Genomic DNA, 24,151 nt, shown 5'->3' with positions numbered 1-24,151 from the left:
CGAAAGTGTGCACACCATGGGTTACATCTACAAAAAAAGCCAAAGCCCAGCCTACAAGTGTTCACGGTGAAATGAAGTTTAGAACGGAATTTTTATTTGTGCAGCAGTTTGGGTACTTTTTAGTCTTATGCTACATCACATTTTTTTGAGTGGGTGATTGGATGAACCTTCATTTGAGTGGATCCTGTTTTCTTCTTTTGGCAGTTTATCTTTCTTTTTCATGTTGCCTTGACTTCCTGTCTATTCGTGTATCATATACAACAACCTTTTTTAAAGTTGCAATAGTCTTTTGTAGGTGTTGATTAACTCTCTCTGCTCTTACAAAGCTTCAATGTTGCAAAGCAATGAAGTATCTTCAAATTCAAAAGGCTGCGCTCATGAAGGCCTCGAGCACCAAATAGACAAGTCAAAAAAGCTTCTTTTATATGGAAGTCTCACTGCTTACAAAACAAAAGAGCTTGTGGACTTCTTACAAATAATAACAGCTTGTATATTGTACATGAAATACAAGGCTCACAATGCATGAATACAAAATCTGCAATCCGAACCACTGACCTAAGGTAAAATCTCTCATATAAATAGATTGACCAGGAGACAAAAAGGGGGAAATTTTCTATGAAAGGGTCAACAGGCTTTGTATGGACAACCCATTAAAGGGCAATAATAGTATTATCATACAAATCAAGGATTGGGGACATAAATTATCTTGAAGATCACATCTTTAGAAGCAAGTTCAAGGGAGTGCTGTTGAACCTCTGTGCCAGCCCTCTGATGACAAGGACTATTACGTCTCGGAGATGTCGGGTTTGCACCATCAAGTCAACCTCACTGTCACTATCAATGACTATTTTGAAGCGGTACTGGTCATTTCGGAAGACTTCCATCTGCAAGTTGAGGAAATGAGTTGGTTAGCAAGACAGCAAGATCATATCACGTTCCTTAAAATTGACTGTTATAGAAGCTTACATGAAAGGGAGGAGTATATGTCCCACGGATTTCTGTGCTAGGAAACGATGTTTTTGAACCGGGCTTCATTACTTTGACCCTCTTGCGATTCACATCTAGTACTCGTCTTTCCAGGCTTGCTACACCCTGTTGCTGTTGCACCTGTACACAATAAAGCTTGTTCTCTCAGACACTTCACTTAGCCACCAATAACAAGACATACTAGTTTGACATCAACATGCACCACTTCATTACCTTCATCGGTGACCGATCACGATCCCGTAAAGCCTGCAGAAGTACCAGAGAACTTTCGTGAGAATTGCACTTACAATAAAGTCTTTCATCAATGACTGAGTCTAGTTAGCTGACTGACCTCAAACTTCACAGCACCCAGCTCCATCTTTTGCTTCACCTCTTTCGCAATCTCAGGCTCTGAAAGAGCACAGCCTCATTCGTCAGCCTCATCAGCTTCTTTGTGGTAAGCAGTATCCACTTCAAAGATCACTCTAACCAACTGAGAATTCAATATTGCACTTATGAAACCAAATAGCATACCAACTGCGATGGGCTCAGTAGAAGCTGACACGGGTGCTCCTTCAACTCCATCTTCACGGACTGGAGTATAAACGGCTACAAGTCTATAACCAACATCATCAACATTTGCCTCGTACATTCGATTCACTTCACCTGCCAGTCTCAGACAACAATCAAAAACATAAGACTAAAGTTAAAAATCCTACTTGTCACTTCGTGAGGTATGGCGACCGCTTGGCCCCAATAAGGAGGACTAGCAAAAAGAGTGGAACTGCCACCTACCAGCAATGGGAATAAGGTCAGGGGAGCCAGCCATAGCTCTAAACCATTGTATTGAGCTTTTGCCTTCTTTGCCTCCACTATAAAAGCCCCGAACAGCATAAACATTTGTGTGATAGCCTTGACCTTCAATTTCCAGCTTGTTCACCTTTGGCATCCCTATCAAAGCCAACAATACACAGATTGAACACCCCAAACAAGGAAACGAAGCAAGCATCACCACGCCTGATGTTTCATACAGAACACTGCAACTGCTAGGTAAACCTCAGGACCAACGTGGGTAGCAAAATAATCACACTCAATGGCTTGCCTGGGGCTACAGTTGCAGACACAACTGAGACTGGAGAAGATGATCTATCAAAGATGTCAGTGACAACACATTCGCAATGCATGGAGTATCCTATATCCTCTGTACGAATTTTGTAAGAGCAACCTCGCTGTGTAGGCAGCACTTCAAATGAGTCAACAGTACCAGGAGCAGATGATCGTGACCTACATGTACACACCCATTAATTAAAAAAACTTGAATGATCAATCCCCATTATTAACAAAGAAAGCATGGCAATGACAAAGGAATTACCATTGATATTTGACTTCTTTTTTGAATTTTTCCCAAACATGCTGCTGTTTTTCGCTCTTTGGCATGACTTCTAAAGCAGTCAAGACTTCTCCCTCGACGGCTTTTCCAGTTAGCACCAGCTTCTGCACTCTTGGTAATTCTGCAAAAGGTGTAGCCTGAACATAAAAAGCCTGCTATACATGGTCAAATCTTTCCAACTCAGCAAATTGCTTAAGATTTCAACAAAACTGGCAAGCACCCGATTCACCTACAAGGGTAGCCTGAAAATAAGTCAAGGTTGCTCTGAATGAAAAACAACCATATGCTCACCAGGCAAAATTATGCTGGTTGGTTCTGATACCACAAGTTTGCCAGCAACCCCATCTTGTCGAACAGGAGTATACCTGATTAGAAGATGTATGCATGAACAGAGCAAACAGGGTTAGACATCAAAGTATATACAACCAATGGGTCAAACATGCCAAAAGCCATGAACCAACAGAAACAAAACATCCATACGTCCAAAATCTCTACAAAGGAAAGAGGAATGAGGGAAGCCAGAAGAGGGGGATGAGGAAGGAACCCAGGAGGGTTTGGGGGGGGGGGGGGGGTGTGGGTGTTGCCCATAGCAGGAGAATTATCAAGATTAGTGCTAGCAGTAGAAACCCTGTTAGAAGTTGCGGATTGAATAACCTACCCAAAAACCAAAGAACATGTGTAATCATCATTTGTAATAGCATAAGTTCTCATGTCAGCTCCTGCAACCAAAGTCATTGTACCATCTGCGCCTTGCCTGTACCAGCTCATGTGACTCTCTCCTTCGTGACCTCCATAATATATTCCCTCTCCAACATAGATTCCTAGTGACACCTCTTCGACAGTAACATTGTGTACTGATGGAGGAGCTGAAACAAATAATTTAAGACAAAACTTTAGGTTAAGGCTTGCACTCGCATACACACTCACAGCACAGTCTCTTTTACCATCAGCAAGGATAATCAGACAATGAGAAAAGTAATATAATTAGCACCTGCAGCAACCCTGGAGCTGCTGCATGCAAAACAAGGTCTTCCTTTCTTTCCATCCTTCCTAGTTGGGATCCAACGAAGAGCCAAATATGCTCCCACGTCTTCCAGCTTTGGAGTGTATGCTCTGTAAAAAAACTAATTTAGAGGCAGAACCCCATAGACTAACAGAGCATATTTAAGTTCTGATAAATCATAGTTTACTTGAAATATGAAAAAATACGTACTCATAATCCCCAACAAGTTCAGCATCACTGGGAAGTTCAGATCCTTGTAATTTGCCCTGTAACCTAAACCAAGAAAAATCGCTTTCACCTTCAATCCCTCCAAAATAGGACCTTTGAGGCACTATTTCCATGTCTTCGCAGCAATCTGGAATCACCAAGCTAATACCAACTGGATCGGCTGTAAAACATGTGACATGTCAAACCAAGAGAAAAGAAATTAAATCAAGAGCCACATCTTCTATTTGATCTTCATAGCAAAAAAAAATATTTGCAACCAGCACTGCAAATATCTAAATCTCGAAACCAGTTTAGATGAAATACCATCCTTTACTATATCAGATACGACAGTCTGGGGAGTGCCCATCACACCATCTTTCCGAACAGGTGTGTAAACCAATTTGATGCGGCAGCCAACATCTTCAAATGTCAAATCTAAGGCATCTACCAAAAGGAACCAGAAGTGTCAATGCTTTTAATGCTTAACTGAAATTTACAAAATGGAAAGTAATGCTAGAACTGCATGACCATGGCTTTAACTGTAGTTGAGATTTTATACCTCCAAAAATCAGTTGCTTTTCTAATCCATCCATCCTTAGTCGAATCCATTCACATGTACAAGCTCCTCTCTCCCTGATTAAAAGACTCTTAGTGAGGTAAAGAATAAGTTTACAGAACAAAAGGGCTTCAAGAGCCTCATGTTATCAATTTGCAAGCTCTAGATTTTCAGAGTTCCTTTTTGTTTGTTGTTAAGCTGCATAAATTGTGTATATAACAGAAAGTCAAAAAACCCACCCGCCTACGTAAGCTGCAATGAAGCTGAGGCTCCCTCCTTCAACAGGCTCACCATCCAATTCCAGAGACTCACAAGCTGGTGGAGCTGCACAGCATCAAAGTTCCACTTGTTAAGCTTGTCTTCTGCTAACTACCAAAAGACAATCGTATGATATCTCCAAAGATACTGCAAAGACCATACACTGGTGGAATGAAGTGACTCAAGTGAAAGTTAGCGTAATGAGGCAGTTTCACAAAAACTTTGACCAGACACCAAGTTAGAAAATGAAGCTTCTGTGGCTGTGTGTAACAATGACTCCACAAGAAACCTACCAGATAAAACAGGCCCAAAAGGCTGGGAAACTACAACTGAACCCTTTGCACCATCAGATCGGATAGGTTCACACATGACACAAAGAAGACCATCTATGTCTTCGGTACGGCATGTGTATGTGTAATCTGTTGCCCCTTTGATTTCCCGTTGTGTCCCATCAGGGCTTGTCTGCACGCCCAAAAAAGTAAACTACAAGTTTCAAACAACTGATACCAAAATATCACTTAAGACTGCTATGGAAAAACAGCACGTACTATCACAAAATACTTTTTCCATGAACAGACATGGATCAAAAGGAATGCATCAACAATGCCTACAAACACTTCGAGGAAAGAAAGCCATTCCTACATTTTGCTATGAAGCCTTCAAAACTGTGGTGTGAGCTTTGTATATCATGACAGAACATCATCTGTACTGTATGCATCCCAATGAGCAAAAAATAGCAACTCTAAACTAGCTCCTGAACTTACCAGAAACCATTGGATCTTGGAAGAACCTTCAATCCCACCCCAGTACGTTTTCTCTACTTGAAGCTCAGCACCCTCAATGGGATCGCCTAGAATTTGCAAGGAAAGCAGTTTTGGAAAACCTGTCCAGAGATTGGGACACTTCCAAAATGTGTAAGGACCTGATACAATCGACTGACTTGAATTCCACATAATAAACATGCATCTCAGCCTTGGGCAAACGATACAGATTCAATGATGGTAAAGGCCAGAACCTGGTTGTATGCATTCTTGCCCCATCACAGTTCTTCCTTCCCCAACTGAACCATCATCTCGTGCAGGTACACACTTGAAAGATACCAACTTGTTCACAGCTTCTTTTGTAATGTGGTACTGTAAAAGCCCTGCTGATTCTGCTATCGGCATGCCAGGATCCCTTTCATTCTAAGGAAACACATTTGGGCATATTATCGTATGCACAAAATTCTCATGAAACAAAGACAATTATACCAAATGTCCAGTACCTCGTGTAGGTACCAGCTGTACTGACTGGTGCCTTCATGGCCTCCAACGTAACCGTATGATGCTGTCAAGGTTTCACCTTCTACATAGCCTCCAGTTATGGATAAGAAACTCAGACTTGGGGGTAGCACTGATTTGCCAAAGGAAAACAGTAGGATTAGGGAAACTAACATAAACAAAGACCAAAGCTCAAGAATTTTTCCCAGCCAAAATCTTAACAATTTCTCAACAAAAAGCAATTGAACTTCTTCCAGCAAAAAGTTCTAAGAATTTTGGCGAGGAAGCTTGCTGTAAATATTATTGCTTGGACCAAACACAGCAGCCTGAGGGTGTTTGTAAAAGGATACAAAAGTAAACACAGGTAGCACACCCAACATACTGCTTAAACACCAAACATGAATTATGCTGCACTGGCAGGGCTGTTATACGTACTTTCAACAGGAGCATCAGAAAAGACCAGCAGTGGCTCTCCACTTTCCCCATCCGAGCGAACAGGGGTGTACTTTGCTGCCAAGTAAAATCCAACAGCTCCAAGTGGGATGCGGAAAGCCTGCAGAAAAGCATGCAAGGGCAAGGCAGTTATACTCAATTTTAACCCATGAGATAAACGCACAGATACTAGACACTGACATGATTAGGTTCAAAAATCATCATATTTCGATACCGGGACGTCTTGACATACAAATTAACTTCAGTACGCATAGCAACCTTAGAAATTTTGGAGGTACTGATTGCTTCTAAGTTTGCGTCGCCTAAAGACTCGTCTGGAATGCTTGTCTTGAACCACTGCACCCGACTAGCACCTTCCGCTCCACCAGAAATGATTGCACTGATAGCTACTTTACTACCTTCACGTATGTCTCCAACTATTCTCAGCTGAGTGACCCTTGGAGGGGCTGGCCTAGCAATCACAGTCCTGTTAGGATCTTGTTGGTGGAATAGGATGGCATGTGTGACGTTCTAGAAGCACAAACATATACATGGAGATCAATACGAAGAATATCATGATTCCTACCCAGCGATACTTTTCCAGAAATTGCCGAGACAGGATCCCCTTGAAGTCCTGAGCAAGAAAATAATGTACATTGACGCTTTTGCAGTGTATGCATAGGGTGTATTAAAGAGATCAATTAAGATATGCAGCCTAAGAGCAACCTTCATGATTTACAGGAGTGTACATAAACATCATCCGCAGACCAACATCTTCCTCAGACAAAGTGTAAACAGCTGTTCCCCTTCCTACAAGCTTGAACTCCCTGGTGATGACAAAGATTGAAGATGATAGATTAGCTCTCGATACAACAGTAACATGAGGATGACTATCTAGGTGCATGTGAATGCTAATGCATGCACACAAGCTTTCACAACTCACATACGCACACAAACTCGCATAAGTAGATTAGATTTGGTAACTGTGTTAACTGGGAAAAAATTGTCATGTATGCATGCAAGCAACAGTAACATGAGGATGACCATCTAGGTGCATGTGAATGCTAATGCATGCACACAAGCTTTCACAACTCACATACGCACACAAACTCGCATAAGTAGATTAGATTTGGTAACTGTGTTAACTGGGAAAAAATTGTCTATGTAACTTCATGGAAACCCGGCCCCCTCCCCTTTTCCTTATTTCCAGACCACCAGCCCTCCCTCCAAGAAGGCCTCTGTGAAGTCTAGTCCATAGTGTTCTTGAGAGACTTACCCAGACTCGATGTCCTCTCGCAGCCATTCAAATTTGCTCAACCCCTCTCTGCCCCCGAAGTAGGTTCCAACACCTTTGATAGTGTTGCCTTCCACCACGTCACCAAGGACGTGCACACTGCTGACAGAAGGAAGAGCTGGGAAGAGGGGAAAAAACAGCACTTGATGATTCGCATGCACATACTTTTGAAATCAAAATGTTGCCAGAATAGCTAATATGATTCTTTTGCAACCAATATTTAAATTTGCCTATAGCCTATAGCTCAAATTATCTAAACAACCAGCTTTTCCCCTGCAAAACCTGACCTGAGCTGTAGGACAAGCTTTTATTTTGAAGACTACATATCCAAAGCATTCACCTGCATGTACCACGGCAGTGGTAGCAAAGTGAGGCTCTCCCTTCACACCTTCTTGAGTTACAGGAGTGTACATGAGAAGGAGATTAGCCCCAACGTCATCTAGTGACAGTTGATACTCCAGCTCCTCTGCACCAACGATCACTACCGGACTACGATTTTCATATCGCCTTAGCCAGCTGGCATACACAAGAAACACCTGTTAACCTGTACCTCAGGAACCTATGGGCATGCCAAGATGCACACTATAGGTAGACACCTTCGTGTAAAAGCATGGATTGGTGTCTTTTGAAACTTGTTTTGCAGATCTACATACCTCACAATGCCCTTACTAGGAGTTCCACCGCACCAAGCTATCTCTGCATGTCCTTGAATTACGTGGCCCTCCTTCAATTCACCATCCACCTTAAGGCTCATAACCTTGGGGCATCCACTACCTGCATGACAACCACCATGTCAAAGAGAGAATTGCTAGTTTCAAATGTAGAAGGCACTTGAAGACACTTGTAATTAATAAGAGGCCAGTAGATCACCAACTTTTCAACGGTGCAACTTAAAATTTCCCAATGAGGAAGATACCTGGTAAAACAGGAAATGAAACAGCAAATATTGGAGGATATTCTGTTGCTCCGAGAACAGGAGTACACTCCACCTTTAGGCAGTGGCCAACATCATCGTGCTTTGGCCAGTATACCTGTCAAACAATCAGAAAAAATGATTGTGTATCAAAGAGACCTACAAAAGAGCCTTGAAAAGAAGTCCTTACTCAAAGAGAACAAGGTAAACATGACTTCAATGCTTGCAGGCATTACCCACCCAAGAGAGCAGTGAAGGCATGTGAGATTCAAGACACCTAGAAAGATCCACAAGGGAAATCAGACTTACCTCTTCTGTTGCACCTTCAATTGGCACAAAATTCGAGGGAGTTTTCCCTCCAATAAACCACTGATATTGCAAACTTATTTCCAGATCCTCAAGATCGTTGTTCTGTTTGATGAAAGTGAAGTGACAACTGCAAGGATCTTCCTCAGAAGGTTTTTCGATCAAGGCTTGCTCCACAGCATACCCTGGGGGAATCTTTTCAGCCCATTGTGCTGTAAGGAATTTCATGCTCGATTCTGTTCCATGGAAAACAAGTCAAAGTCAATGCTTGAACAGTCCTTCAGAAAATCTGCTAATGCCCTCACAACATCAAGCCTACTGTCTAGCATAACCTCTCATGTAAAACTATCTCACAACCCATATGTAAAGGCACTAGTAATCTATGGTGTTGAAAGAAACTGTGTGGAAGGCAAACTATCAAAATTCACTTACCAAAGGCTTCTTGCACATCACAAAAATCCCAGCCATCCCTGATGCATAATGCTGTATGAGCAGGATACATGCGGGCAAGCTCCTGTTCTTCCAAAGGTAGATCTGCAATAGGACACACTCATTTAAATTTCAAGAGAAAAAACTTGATAATACTCTGTCACAAGGAAGTTTAGTGGAGTCCCCTTCTGTGAGCATATGTGTTCCATGGCACTAAACAAGTAAGCGCATATGAGTTGTCACCAGCATGAAAACTTTCAAAACGTCCAGCAAGTTAGAGGACAAGATTTGCATCAACAATGTGAAGGCATGAAGCTATTTGTTTCCCTTGAAGATTGAGGTGTATTAGGAAACTACTCCAAGTTAAATAGTAAGACCCTCCCAGCAGTGCTGTGGTCGGAATAAAAGGATACCACAATCTTGACTCACTCTTCTCACCTTTATCATTGAACTTCTTCAAAGTTGGTCCCGCCAACAATATTGCAGCTGCTTCAACATGCTGCATTTCTAATATGGGATTCTCTTCCAACCGCAAATGCTGCGACCATAGCACAAAGATGATCTGGATTAGAATAGATTTTATGGACACATTCCGATATTACAGGTCAGAACATGTGAAGCAGCTTTGCATAAGCCTCAAGACCTTTAAAGGTATACTTTACACAACCACACTATTAATTAAATTGAAATTTGGATTAAGCGAGCTGTGCACTGAGAACCTCAAGCAATGGCAAATGGGGGAACCCTTTGAACGTTGAGATTTTGTTCTTGCTTGCAGCTAAGACCTTCACACCAAACAAGGAATACAAGTGAAACAAAGTACACGTAAACAGTAACAAGGATCTAATGCAAACAAAATCCCTTGTGATCATTCAACTACTTGCTTTGTCAGTAAGGTTACAAGTCTCATGCAAAAAAAATGTTGACTATTTCTGATATCTGCAAATGCCTCTACCTGCAGCCTAGGCTGTGTTGCCATTGCCAATGACTTCAGCTTATTTTGGGCAACGGACAGAAACTGGAAAAAGTACAGAAGCATTAGCAAACAAGAATATTCAAAAATACCATGCTATATGACTAGCAAAGTTATATATATGGTAGATGCAGGGTAAGCGCAACCAAACCTCCAGATTGGGAAGCTGAGGCAGGCCACTAAGTGATGTGATCTGATTGCCAGCAAGATAAAGTTGCTGCAATTATCAATAAATAGGGCAGTAAGAACATACTGGAGCAATATCCAGGATATTCAAGTTAGAAATTATAAATGTTCTCTCTCAGGACTGGAATAGATAGAGCTCGTGATGGTTGCACAGGCCTCAAAATCTTAGCAAGTCTCTTGAGTTGTGCGTTTCCATCCTTGTTCTCTTTATAAAAATGAAGAAACTGGCTAACCTGAAGGGCTTTACAGTTTGCCAAGGGCTCAAATCCTGGCCCTTTAAATTCATTGAAGCTCAGATCCAAAACCTGTGCCAAAAAGTTTTGCTTATCAGAGCTCTGCGTATGTATCAAATAAACAGGTCTGAGTTGTAAAGAGAGGATCTTGCCTTCACACGCTTCAAGATTTCTATTCCAGCTAAGTTTGCAAGCTTGTTGTCCCTGAGGTATACAAACTGTAGAGAACACAATCAGAGTGCTGCATGGGTTTGTAATCCATGCAGATATGTGCATGGCTCAATATCATTCATAAATAATGCAAACTCATTTTTTAAACTCACTTACACTTCATAATTTATTAGTCACCAGAACTAGACAACTCCTTCAAAGCACTTTATAATTTATTAGTCACCAGAACTAGACAACTCCTTCAAAGCACTACAACCGGATTTGAAACAAACTTGTGCATCACAATGGCCACGGCATAAAACTGCTAATGACGGTGTGTTTGTCTTTGTGGTTGAATGTGCGCACTGTGCGCGCATACGCATGCACTTGTGAAGGGCACTCTCATTGCAGCTCCAAACCATTGCACGTCGAAAACTTGGAGACTCAACGCAGAGTACAGATCCAGTATGAGACCACTGTCACACATCACGATTCACAACCAAAGTGGGACACACCAGCTGGCACAAAGGACCCTTTTTCATCTCACTTGGCTAACTTAGGAGATTGTCAAAAGACTTCGTGACCCTACTAATCTCTTTGGATGATGGATTCCCTCATCTCACGAATCTCACGAGTGATTCAAGGACTTCATTTTCTTCTCTGATTTTTCTAGTAGGAACAAGAGATGCCTTGAGCATCTTCTATCACAATACTACTAATAAGCATATATTAGCTTTGGTTTCATGGGCCAACTTGCGCCAGTGCCTAATAGTGGGTGTAGAACTAGGTATCAATATATGCTCCCAAATACACACCCCACACGTCCACACACACACATAAGAGCATACATTCATACAAAGGTATGTGTACTAAGTTTCTATCAGAGCTCTAGAGATGCAAGACGAATTCAACCATGATGAAGCTTGGCACTAACGATCATAACAAATAGAAAGAATTACTACAACAAAAAGGAATAGGGCATATGCACCACTAGAGAGAGAGAGAGAGAGAGAGAGAGATGACAAAGTTGCAGAGTGAGCTAGATTACATGACTCAATAATGATTTGATTGATGTGTTGGGCCTCCACCAAGTACATGTATACATGCTTTTGTAGAAGCCTTATCTTTTGAGAAATCACACATTGAACTGGTGACACATGGCACACTCTACCTATCCACACATAGGGGAGTGAATGTTCACACTTAAGGAGGGTGTTCACACCTATTGATCCCCAAATCCCTGTTAGAATGCACAGCAAAAATGAAGACGACTGTTATAGAGAGCAAAACGCAAATGAGAGAGAGAGAGAGAGAGAGAGAGAAGCTGTGTAACTCTGCTATATACACCAAAAAAATTCCCGGAATGACAAGTGAGAAGTGTGGGGGCAAGGGGGCCATTATATATGGCCCTAGGCTGTTGGTCGGCCAACCTAAAACAGGCCAACAACAACCCATACTCACGACCAACCAATGGGCAGCCCCCCACCAGCAAATAAGCAAGTCGGCCAAGACACCTGAATAAGTGGGGTACCAAAGTAGCAATCGGCCAGCTTCTGAGGACAGTCGACAACCCTCCACACCTCAAGGAAAAATGGAAAAATACATGGAGAGTGAGGAAAAAAAGAAAAACACTAAAACAAGCGGACACACCCACAATAGAGGCCTTGGTATAGTGTACAGACAGGAGATGACTACTAACACCTCCTCTCAACTCTTGGATGTGGAACCAACCCCAATGAGCTGGAGTGCCGCCGGAGCATAGCCTGAGGTAGAGACTTCGTGTGAAGAGGTCTGTCGCATTGTCCTCCATTGAACAAAACTCAAGCAAGATGTCATTAGCAAAAAACTTCTCACGAAACATAAACCTGCTCATAAGGATCATAAGGATCATCGACTATAACTTTGGTATGCCAAGTCTTGCGATGGCTTTGACATTAATCCACAAGCTAGATGTTAATCACTTAGAATGAATTATCAAATAGAGAGAGTCCATAACATAATGATTAGCCACACAATTAGCAATAGGGCAAAGGAAAAAATACTCAATGAAAGAATTAATCAACAACATAAGTATACTCAAGACCAAGATTACTCAGTAAGAGTTGGCACACAATCTTTTATTAGAGCGCAATAATACCTCTGCACAAAGGATAAGCACATATAAATGAGTGCTATGAGCTGCCTATATACACCCATCAAGGAGGCGCCTAAAGATGCCGAGTCCCAAGTGACTCCACTAAAGGCACCCACACCCTCCTCCATGTGCTATCCCCACGTGGGATGAGACCTTGATGGCTCCACATGCCTATTCCACTTCACCCATGTTGTGGTAAGCCTCTAGTCACTCCCTCTATTCTAAGGACTTACAATAGGTTAATTTATCTCCACTTGTATGGTTGTGAGATCATCTCCAAGATAGATCTTGGTGTCCTTGACGATTAACCACTCCTTCAAGAAGGCAAGGGGAAGACCTTTGCCAAGCCTTTGCCTGCGTGCTAAGCATCCACAAAAGGTGCACCTCATAAGCCTTCCCCATCTTCCTTCGTGGAGCCTTTTGCTACAGGGCCCATCACCCTCACATGGGGTGCCTTGGATTGTCGAGGCTTCTCTTCCTCAAGCGTGGCAGTCATAATGGTATTAGCATGCAGCGCCATGTTCTTCTGTTTCTTGGTTACTTCCACCCAAGGTCTCATTCGCTACCTTTTGCAATACTGGCTTTCGTGTCCTGAATGTCCCTTAGAAGCCCCGTGTTTGTGTCAACCAAGTCTTTCCGCATCTCGGACTTGGTTGGCTTCTCCTTCTTCAACTCTTGTAGTTGCAGGTACGTGGCCATTTTCCCACTAGACCCCGTGGTGTTGTTTTCATCCATTTTGCATCTCCTTCATCCATTATTGCATCTCCTTTTTCCTGGCTTCAAGGATTTTCCCTAAATGCAATGCTTGCGTCTACGTGTTTCAACATTATTTCACTCAACGCATACATCTCTTCGAGGCGAGTAGCCATTGTTTCATCATCTTCTCTATTCTTGTTTCCATTTGTTTCAAAATTATTGTGAGTTTGTTGAATGTCTCCATTTCTTTTCTGTAGTGTCCCCATTTTCATGTTTAGAGAGAGAGAGAGAGAGAGAGAGAGAGAGAGAGAGAGTGTCCCCATTTCCATCGTTTACATAGAGAGAGAGGGTCGTTTGCATAGAGAGATAGGGGGGAGTTGGGATTGTTAGCAATCATCTCGTGTTTGTACACTATACCAAGGCCTCTGTTGTGGGTGTGCTCGCCCGTTTTAGTGTTTTCCTTTTTGTCGGTTGTCTTCAGAAGTTGGCCAACTGCTGTTCTAGTACCCGACTTGGTTAGGTGTCCTGGCCGACTTCAGGCGCTTGGCTGACTTGCTTATTTGTTGGTCGGGGGCTGTCCATTGGCTGGTCGTGAGCATGGGCTGCTGTCGGCCTGTTTTAGGCTCGCTGGCCAACAGCTTGGGGCCATATAAAATGCCCCCCTTGCCCCCACACTTCTCACTTGTCATTTTGAGATTTTCTTTGGTGTATATAGAAAAGTTACACAGCTTCTCTCTCTCTCTCTCTCTCTCTCTCTCTCTCTCTCTCTCATCTGTGTTTTGCTTTCCACAGCAATTGTCTTCATTTCCGCTGTGCATTCTGACATGGTATCAAAGCCCTAGGTAGCTTGAAGCTTGGAAACAGTGGGATGTCGAGGGCTTACTGATTTAAGGTGCTCATTGGAGATTGTTTGGGTTGTACGGGACTTGGAGATTGGGTAGAAGGTGGCCATCACCGTTGGACAGCCACCTTGCATATTATTTGCAGCCTCTTCTTCTTTTTACCACCCACCTTCCCTTCACAAGACCTTGTGAACCCTTGAGATGACAAACTTGCTTGAGATGGCTGAGAAGCACATGAAGATTCCAACACTTTCCATGTTTCAGGTGGACCAATAGTTGGACGGAAACAACTACGACATATGGAAGGTAACGATGGAGTCCGTTCTAGAGTCTTATGACTTGTCTGATTTCATTGTTATTGGGGTTCCACGACCGGAGTTGGAAGACCAAGAGTTATCCTCTATACGGAAGGAACGAGAGGCTCAAGCATAATTATGGGATCGTGTCAATGCTCGGGTCCGTTCTTTCATCTTCCTAAATTGCACACCACAAGTGATCAATCACATAAAGCATATGATGCTGGCCGGAGGGATTTGGTAGCATTTGTCTTCTTTGTACAACAAGGTATCACCCATGAAGAGGATCTTCTTGGAAGTTCAGATGCGGGTGATGAATCTTGCAAAGTTGTCTACAATACGGGAGCACATCAAAAAGTTGCAGGCTCTTCAGCAAGAAGTTCTCTAGGTAGGGAAAGAGATATCGTCTAAGGATATGGCCATCACGTTGTTGTCACACTTGCTCTCTCAGTACTCAACATTTTGCTCCTATTTGATCACCAGTGGTGGCAAGCTCAACACCATCACATGGGAGGAGCTTGTGCCAATGATCTTGGACCAAGAAGAGCATTTTTCAAACCCTCCACAAGGCGAAGGTTCTTAGACCTTGATTGGCCAACGATTGCAAGGCCGTAATACGATCAAAGGGAAGTCTTCAGAGGAGAAGTCTTCCGAGCAAGAGCTCGACGTGGATTGTAACGCTTTGAAGGCAAAGAGAACCTGTAACAATTGTGGCAAGAAAGGCCATTATTGGAGAAATGTCTTGAGCGGCTCACCGAGAAGGGTAACGATTCCTCAATAGCAACTGTGAAGACTCTAGCTTTTGTGTACTTGGAGATTATGGACACCGGCATTTCATCTTCTTCGAGCAAGGAGACAATTGGACTCACCGCTAGGGACACTCGAGATTGGATTCTTAATAGTGGTGCTTCTAGGCACATGACTCCTCAAGAGATTGGTGACATGTCCACTATACCTATTCACAATGAGGACAAGTTAGAGATCGTTCTCGATGGCAAAGGGAAGAAGCATTCCTCCCAGGTTCTTTTTGTCCCATCTCTTGGTTTTCATTTGTTGTCAGTGCATGAGGTTTGCAAGATTGGTGTACGGGTGGAGTTTGAGGAGCATTCTGTTGCTCGACGGGACAGAGAGACAAGCCAAGTTGTATGGGAAGGCAGAGCGGAGAATGGGATTTACAAATTCTCAGCACTTTCTCTTACAGATTCTCAATCAGGTGATGTGTGGCAGTGTCGTCACTCATGACCACTTGAGTGTGGATACGCTACAACAAGCTTTTTGGGACCAGATGGTGGATGGCTTGCCAAATGATGGCAACAAGAGGCGGATGTTGTGCATGCAATCTCTAGGCTTTGAGGTCCCGAGATTAGAGAGGGTGGTTTACAGGTTTTGAAAGACCTTGTATGGTATCATTATCTTGTGTGGATTAGTAAGGTGCTTGAGTGTCTTGGATTGTCATTAGCCTCTTGTGAGGAATAGTAATCAATGACGAGATGTTGTGTATTAATCTAATCTCTTAATTCCCATTTTGCTTTATTTTTAAGCTTTTGGGCCCATGAGAGAGAAATTAGTCAATGAGAGTTGTTTGAGAGGAATATTGTGAAGCTTACTCACAAGGGATTGAGAGGTGAGAAGAGAGATTATCATTAGGTATATCTTGGAGGAGGAACCCTTCAAGGCTTCACCACTAGAGCTTTGAGGAACTGCAAGTGAAGAAGAGTCTTTAACACCATCTTCAACTAGAAGCAAGCTACAAGGGTTCTACATCAAAGCAACGTCAAGGCCACTTGGAGGTAGCTCAATCCAAGCATGGTGTGTCATTCAAGATCATTCTAAGTAGAAGGAAGCCATTGAAGGCTTGAGCAAGCTTGTGGCAATGTGAGTGCAACATTTCAGTTAGTTTTGAAGTGAATCTCTATCAAATCTTGGGATAATCGTTCATAATCTTGCCTAAAGAGCTAATGACAAGTGTCTAAGGTTCATATGTTGAATCTCAAGGCACAATAAAATGATTTATAAGACCACCAATGAATGGGACAAAGTGAAGACGCCTGTGTATTTGGCTCAATCTCTAGAACTAAAAAGTTTGGCTGCTGTTTGGGCATTTGCTTATGCATGGTTTGAGCATTGAAGGTCATTAAGGCAACCTAATGGAAGTGATTAAGTTCACTAATTGATTTTGCACAAAGTACCACGCTGAGATTTAATAAGCTTAAAATTGTGATTTGGGGTGATTATACTAGTGTAAACTACATAGGGGAATTAGCAAAGCCGTAGTCTACAGCATTGTTGATAATAAGCAACCTTTGGTTTTATTATTTTAAACTACATTATACTGATTATACTCGTGTAAACTACAAGGGTATTAACGAGTATAACTACAAGGGTATTAACAAAGCCCTAGTCTGCAACATCGGTGATAAGCAACCTTTGGTTTTACCGTTTAACCCTCTGAATAATGCAGAGAATATGATGGGTTCATGACAACGATTGTTACGCTAGATGCAATTTGCTATCACTAATTCAAGTGTGAATGAATCCATATGTTGAGTATATTTCCTCAACCAAATAAAGCAAATTGAAGCTAGTGACTAGTCAATGCAGTCCATTAAGAATAGCCTCAAAATAGAGCATTCTTTTAGTGGTGTATGGTTTAAGGGCTGTTTTGAAGTTTATTATGTGTAAAATGAATGTAAGCAATGCTTGCACAATTAAAGTGACTGAATTAAACAACATCAAGGTTAAAAGCTAAATTAAGATCAAGAGAAAGTTCAAGAAGCAACAGAAGAAGAGAGTGCCCCTACTATTACTGCTATGCAAAGGCTTTGGGTTTTTCAGAGTTATTGTCTTCTAATATATGGATAAGGAGAATGTGTCTTTAAGAAAAGCTTTTGACTCTTTTGCTTTTGGGTACTTCATCTGAATCCATTAATAAGTTTTCTATAAAATCCTAATCTATAAAGGATTTCCCATTATATCGGTGCAATGAGTTCTAGTGTAGGTGGTTATTTTAATAAACATGATAAGTTTGATGACACCATGTATCACACTTGGTCCATCAATGCAAATGGTACTCGTGTGAAGAAAAAGGACAAGGTCCAACCTAAAGCAAAGAAGGCAACATCTAGTTCTTCATCAGATGATGACACCAAGGCTTCAAAGGTGACAACTAGTGCGGTGGCAACTACTGGGTTGACTTTGGTGGATGCAATGGCATCTATCAATGCTGATTGATCCTTCGAGTTTTGTGCTGACCTTTTACATCGCTTTGAATCCAATTGGAAATGTGGAAGGAAGAGAGAGATTGATTCTCCCCTATTTGTTATCTAGATCAATAACATCAGAGTGCACATTGGTGTTGAAGAGATCTAGGGTGGCAACACATGGACTAATCATGAGTTGCTCCCAAAAGACTGGTCATTGTCTTCTTTGGAGGATTGGAGCTATTCATCATGATCTAAGGCAATAGATCAAATGTGGATAGCTCATCCGCAAGATATAGTGCAATGAGGCATTAACTCTAAAGCAGAGAGAAAAGTTTTCACATCTACGACATCATCAGTCGTGGAGTTGTAGTTGTGGAGTTGCAACAGAGTGTTGAATGTAGGGTTTATGGTGCAGTTCCACTTGTGAGCCTCCTTAAGGGGACATCAGAGTGCACAAGTATAGTGTTATATTTATGGGCATGTGAACAATCTCTTAATTAAGTGTAAGGTTAGTGTGAATACACTTTAGTGCCGTCCATTGTAGCATTATTTATAATGTGCAATCAAGCTGAAGCAAGTTTCCTTGTGCGCTCTCTCTCTCTCTCTCTCTCTCTCTCTCTCTCTCTCTCTCTCTCTCTCTCTCTCTCTCTCTCTCTCGTGCAAGCATGTGTCTTCATGTAATCAAGTGTTTCTCTCTCCTCTCCTCTCCCCTAGCTATGCGTTATACGAACAATTATTGCATTAGGAACGACAAACACCTTCCAAAAGATGCAAAGTTTCACAAAATGGTGAATATCTAGAATTTGATTTTGTTAAGTGTTTCAAAAAAGTCATCTTACATGCTTAGGGAGCAAGAAAAGATAAGGAAGCCAAAGCTGCCAAACGTCAACTTGGATGTCGTGTGCATCCAGCTTGGCAACCCAAATGATGCCCAAAAGTACCCAATACATAGCCCAATGGTTGAGACACAAAATGGAGACATTACGAACACAAAATATGACTTTTTGGACAAAGTTGTGAACTAACAAGGCAAAACCAAATTTCTATCTTTTCATTATAAATAGGATCGTTAGGCATTTATTAGAATCATCATTTAAAAGAGGATCCATTTGTCACAGTATGGAAGGCAACAAGGACACAATGGTAGATCAATACGAGCTTCTCTTGTCCGCGACTACAAGTAAAGGATTGCAAGAATCTTTGGTATGCATCATGAAGCTGTGAATCAACACGATCATTTGCACGAAGCTATGAATCAACAAGATCATTGTATATTCAGCAATATACAGTAGATTGGGTCTCTCTTCTTCTTTTATGTATCTTTGCTAAACATTGGATTAGTATTAATCTTCTTTTCTTAGCATTAATCAAGAATATGCTTCTACAATGCATGTCACATTAGTATCATAGCTTAGGTCATCCTAAGACAACTCTTAGCTTACATCTTGTGCATGCTGAATTAGGATTTTTAAAATTAGGGTTTGCAAGCCAAAATTAGGGTTTTTGTATTTTGCATGAGTTCAACCCTAGCAACATTGTTTTTAACCCTAGATTCAATGTGAAAAGTGAAAAAACCAAATTAGAGTTTTTATTTTTAGAATTTCAACCCATTTTTGTATGTAGAGTAGAATCAACAAAAGACTTAGCGTAGGTCTAAAAAGGCTTCTTTTGACGCTCTCACCTCGGTCCATGATGAAAAGCCTTGAAGACATGAAGGAAAGACGTGGACAAGGAAGAGAGACTATGTTAAAGAAGATTCGACACGAAGAAGCAACATGGCTTTGCAAAGCTTTAAAAACTGCTTCGATTAAAAGCACGACAAGCACAAATTCAATAAAGAGTTTTTTAAGCTCTTCAAAGCAATGAAAACATCCATGGCAACATCACCAGAGGCCATGGTAGAATCACCTAAGTTTGTGAAGCAACACAAGACAGAGAGCGTTGACCCAAAGAAGGGAGGACTTCCAAGACGAGTTCTCAAGAGACGTGATCACAAAAGGAGGTGCCATTACCCGAGATGCACGTGCCAAAGCCAAAACCAGAACCAGAGTCAAAGCTAGAGCCAAAAGCCAAACCAGAATCAAAACCATCGATCAAGCAAGTAGATCTTTCTAGAATCTAAATCCTATTTGGAGGACAGCCTGATAGTTCCAAGGAAGTAGATCTCTCCAAATCCTATTTGGAGAAGGATGAGGTTAGCTCAACGGCTTCCGAGGAGCGTCCAAAAAATCTCTCCGATTTTTGTGAGAAAGAGACATGTGATTCATAAGACCTAGGCACTGAGCCAAAGAACTTAAACCAAGTCAATGCTTGGGGATTAGAACAGATAATGGGCAAGATAAGAGATAGAATATGGTCCGATTTGGGTAATCTTGGCAGCCCAAACAATGCCCAAAAGTGTCCAAGGCATAGCCCAATGGTTGGGGTATCAAATGGACACATTATGAATACAAAATATGACTTTTTGGACAAAGTTTTGTGGGCTAAAAAGACAAAGCCAACTCAATTGCAAATTTCCATCTTTTTCTTATAAATAGGATCATTAGGCATTCATTAGAATCATCATGCAAAGATTAAGAGAATCCATTCATCAAAGTCTACAAGGCAACAAGGACACAATGGTGGATCACCAAGAGCTTCTCTTGCCCGATTACAAGTAGGATTGCTGAGATCTTTGGTATGCATCATGAAGCTGTGAATCAGCAAGGTCATTTGCACAAAGCTGTGAATCAACACTATAATTGTATATTTGGCAATTTACAATAGATTAGGTCTATCTCTCCTTCTCTTCTGAATCTTTGCTAAACATAAGATTATCATTAATCTTCTTTGCTTAGCATTAATCAAGAACACGCTTTTGCAACATGTCACATTGGAGCCTATCTCACGAGTAAAAATTTCTCAAAGAAACATCATTCTCAAGAATGATTTTCAATGAGTTTGCTGAAGAATTGCTAAAAATCACAATCCTTCAGTAGGGTTGGTTCTCGATTCAAGATAGGGTATCCATCAAATGAGCTTGTTGAAGCCCATGTTAGATAGTTCAGCTGTTCCAGGGCCCTTGTTACCTAGTTCTGCTGTTCCAGGCTGTTTCTTCTTTTGGCACCTGCCTTGCTACTGAGTTCGAACACTTTGAAGGAAAAGTGTTACACACTTAGTCCGGTAAGCTCTGGGTGTTAGTGGGCATATCAGACCCACAGAAAACCAGCTCTCCTGCCGCATTCCTATTGATGTTGTCTACCTTGTTGTACCTGCCTTCTGCTAAGTTTACACAAGATCTGCTGGTGGCCTGTATCTTGTCTGCTGCTAAGTAGCCCGGAGGCAAATCTACAATTCCCCACCCCTACCTTGTCTGCTGCCATGCTTTCCTCATTATCAGGGCTCAAAGGTCTGAGCTTTTACCAAGCCGCCCTGGCAATTATGAGTGCCAAGTTATTGCCTCAAACTACATCTATGGCTAAGATGCACATTCATACACCATCAAAAACACTTTAAACTGCCTACAAAACATGAATCATTGCTGGGATAGTTGATGTGCTTGCAAACTAAGAGAACACGAGAACTATGAAGAACACAGGCAGAACATGTACAGCCATCAGAATAGAAGGGGATGTATGTAAAGCATACCTCCAGCTTTGGTGTCAGATTAACTAGGTTGCAGTCCAAGCTTCGAACTTTCTGCCCACGTAAATCCAGTCTCTACAAAGCAATGAAATGATACAAGAGTTTACAATTAACAGAGAAGCAACTACTCGTCATACAAGTTCCCACAGCAAGGGACATCTAACCCCTGCTGACAAAGAACTTGCAACTTTCTTGCATTGACTTGCCTGTACACACTATTAAGAGGTAAAATCACAGAACTGGTTCAAATTAGATTAATGCATGCGCATACCACATCGTCCCCTGCCTTCACATCTACGGAAGGAAGAGCAATGAAACGTGAATCTCTGCTCTCTGAAGTCAATGATTTCCTTCGTGCAAGATTACCAGCAGCACGATCAGCTGATACTGGAGAAGAAGAGCGCCTGGGAGCAGCAGTAGCATAAGTTGGCGACTGTCTACTCGAAATGCTGTTGGGACTGTCAACAGAGCTTGAGATGTTCTTGATATTCTGGGTAAACACTGGACTGACTCTCTTTCGATTTGATGCTGTTGTGGTGACTCCATTGGAAGGGGAAGTGCGGCTGCAAGATGGAGTTGACATGGAAGATCCTGGAGTTCGTGGTGATGCAGGCTTCAGGGAAGGTCTAGTCCTTGATGTGGACGGGCTGCTGCGCTTTGAGCTGTCTGGAGTTCCGGGCCTTGAAGAGGAAGACCTGGGAGACTGCAAAGAGGAGGCTTTTCCAAATGAAGCTCCTCTGAGAGACGAGCTGGATGAACTTGCAGGGGATCTGCGTAGCTCTGATGGCGATGAAATTGACTTGGATGACATGGGGCCAGAAAGGGAAGCTCTGCGACCATCAATGTGGGGAGATGTTGACTTGGCCAGTTTGGATGCTTTGGAGTCGAGGGAGGCCCGCCTGTTGGGGGGAGTAGTCGTTGATGATGAAGCAGTGGAGGTTGTAGGAGCGCCTAAGCTGTGGCGGCGATTGGTGTGGTTCGAACTTGAAGAGGTGCTGCCATCATCGGCTTCATTTCGTCTTGCGAGGGCTGCAGGGGAAGATGATTTAAGGAAGTTGCGGTGAAATGAGGTAGCTACAGGAGGCGAAGAATGGTGATGGTGGCTATGGTAGGGATCCAGCGAGCACGGCAACACATGCTTGTTGGCAGGAGCAGATGCAAGCTTACTACTAATGGAAGGCTTTGCAGAGCGAACCACAACAGGGGGGATGATGATGGATTTGCTTGACGCAACACCTCCAAAGGACTTTCTGCGCATGTTGCTGCTGCTTTTGGCCACGGCCGGTCGTAGAGCAGAAGCATCAGCTCGCTCGTCTGCTTCTTCTACTTCATCGTCTGCTCGAGCTGCTGGCTTCTGTATGAAATCGATCCCTGCACTCACCACAGCTGAGAGCTCGTGATCACCATCAAATCCCGACACATTACCCCTTTCGTGCATTGGTTCACCATATCCATTCTCCGTAGCTGCATCTGGCTCAAAAACGGCACCTGCGTTCTCTTCATCCGCATGCCGATCTCCTTCCTGAAGCTCCTCTGCTACATTCTCATCTTCGTTTTCATCGGCTATAGCCCGATCTGACTGAAAATCATCAATTTGGGGCTCAAGAAGAGCTGGAGAGGCCATGAGATCGAGCTACCGGCACCAGACCTCGAGCTCAAATGTTAAGGTTTCATGACAGGAAAAGTTAGGGTTTCAAGGAGGCAATGGATTAAAAGATGCAGAGTACTTACTAATGAGAAAGAAGCGTGGGGAAGGAAAAGCTATGGCAAAAAGGCTATCGGGGAAGGTAAGCAGTCTACGCTACGACAGGTAAAGGGGAGCAAAAGGAGGGGGGCCAGAGAGCAGAAGGTCCGCCATAGCAAAAACAGGCAGCTTGCAAAAGCCTTTCAGGCGAGGGGAGAGTCAGACGCAGGCGAAAGCTGACAGGTTAGCTGTTTGTTAAGGGATGTAGACTACAGGGGCGTGAGGGCAGGGTACAGCGACGCCTGCCTCCTTGGCATGCCACGCCATTGAACTTCATAACTGACATGTCGAAGTATGCGGGTATGAGCTCATGACAGGTAGGAAGACGGCTCTGTCTTGCACTATAGTCGGAAAGTGGCCTGGGACCTCCCCCTCTTTATCCTTTTTGTTTAAAAACTTTGGATTTAAAATACATTTCAATTTCAATTATATCTTTCGATTCGCTAGCGCGGGAAAAGTTCCCCCCTCTCTCTCTCTCTCTCTCTCTCTCTCTAAGTGTGAACATTTTCACGAGAAACAATCTCTGTCAAAAAGTATTAAACATTTTCACAAGAAACATACGCTTTTCTTTTAGGGTGTTATACAGAATATATATGGCACCAAAATGTTTTTTTTTTTGCATTTCCATTAAATATATTCTATCAGATTTTCAAGAATAAGAGTGTTTTTCTATGCACCCTTTTCCTATGTAGGCGCAAACAAGGACTCTGTCCATGAGAATGGGCGGGGCAAATCTCCCTTCGAGTGTGTAAAGCACACTTAACCTATGAGGTGTTGAAAAAACACACCCAATTTCCTACACTTACACTACTTTTGACATTTTTGATACCAGCTTATTTCAAGGGTCAATATTGAATTTCTAACAAGCTTAGGCACTCCTTCTGACATTTTTGATACCAACTTAATTCCTTTTCAATGGGCAATAATGAATTTCTACACTCCTCTCTCTCTCTCTCTCTCTCTCTCTCTCTCTCTCTCTCTCATATTATGTTTGTGTGCTTAGGAATGCTATGAGTCCAAACACACTTTTCTAAAAGACAAGTTGTCTAAACATGTG

At 42.4% G+C, this 24,151-nt stretch overlaps 1 protein-coding gene across 1 annotated transcript; it reads right to left on the bottom strand.

The window, feature by feature from the left end:
- Positions 1 to 398: 398 nt before the first annotated feature.
- On the bottom strand, positions 399 to 23,265 carry LOC147627728 (187-kDa microtubule-associated protein AIR9-like). Its single transcript, XM_086814674.1, has 37 exons — positions 21,622 to 23,265; positions 21,354 to 21,425; positions 10,558 to 10,623; positions 10,406 to 10,477; positions 10,138 to 10,203; positions 9,969 to 10,031; positions 9,733 to 9,798; positions 9,452 to 9,551; positions 9,017 to 9,118; positions 8,588 to 8,820; positions 8,282 to 8,396; positions 8,019 to 8,139; positions 7,706 to 7,881; positions 7,348 to 7,483; positions 6,798 to 6,898; positions 6,658 to 6,705; positions 6,351 to 6,538; positions 6,075 to 6,192; positions 5,645 to 5,772; positions 5,396 to 5,564; positions 5,145 to 5,263; positions 4,674 to 4,842; positions 4,362 to 4,446; positions 4,126 to 4,199; positions 3,891 to 4,010; positions 3,570 to 3,747; positions 3,348 to 3,469; positions 3,015 to 3,222; positions 2,648 to 2,721; positions 2,339 to 2,477; positions 2,069 to 2,250; positions 1,762 to 1,917; positions 1,501 to 1,632; positions 1,319 to 1,377; positions 1,201 to 1,233; positions 967 to 1,107; positions 399 to 884 (listed from the first exon to the last, which is right to left on the bottom strand). Exons 1-37 carry the CDS (start codon positions 22,972 to 22,974, stop codon positions 714 to 716), a joined length of 5,655 nt encoding a protein of 1,884 aa, XP_086670800.1. The 5' UTR covers positions 22,975 to 23,265; the 3' UTR covers positions 399 to 713.
- Positions 23,266 to 24,151: the final 886 nt, after the last annotated feature.

This window comes from Cibotium barometz, chromosome 20 (genome assembly GCF_041138505.1).
Source record: "Cibotium barometz isolate CiBa-2024 chromosome 20, ASM4113850v1, whole genome shotgun sequence".
Taxonomy (NCBI): domain Eukaryota; kingdom Viridiplantae; phylum Streptophyta; class Polypodiopsida; order Cyatheales; family Cibotiaceae; genus Cibotium; species Cibotium barometz.
This window is presented reverse-complemented; position numbering and strand designations above follow the sequence as displayed.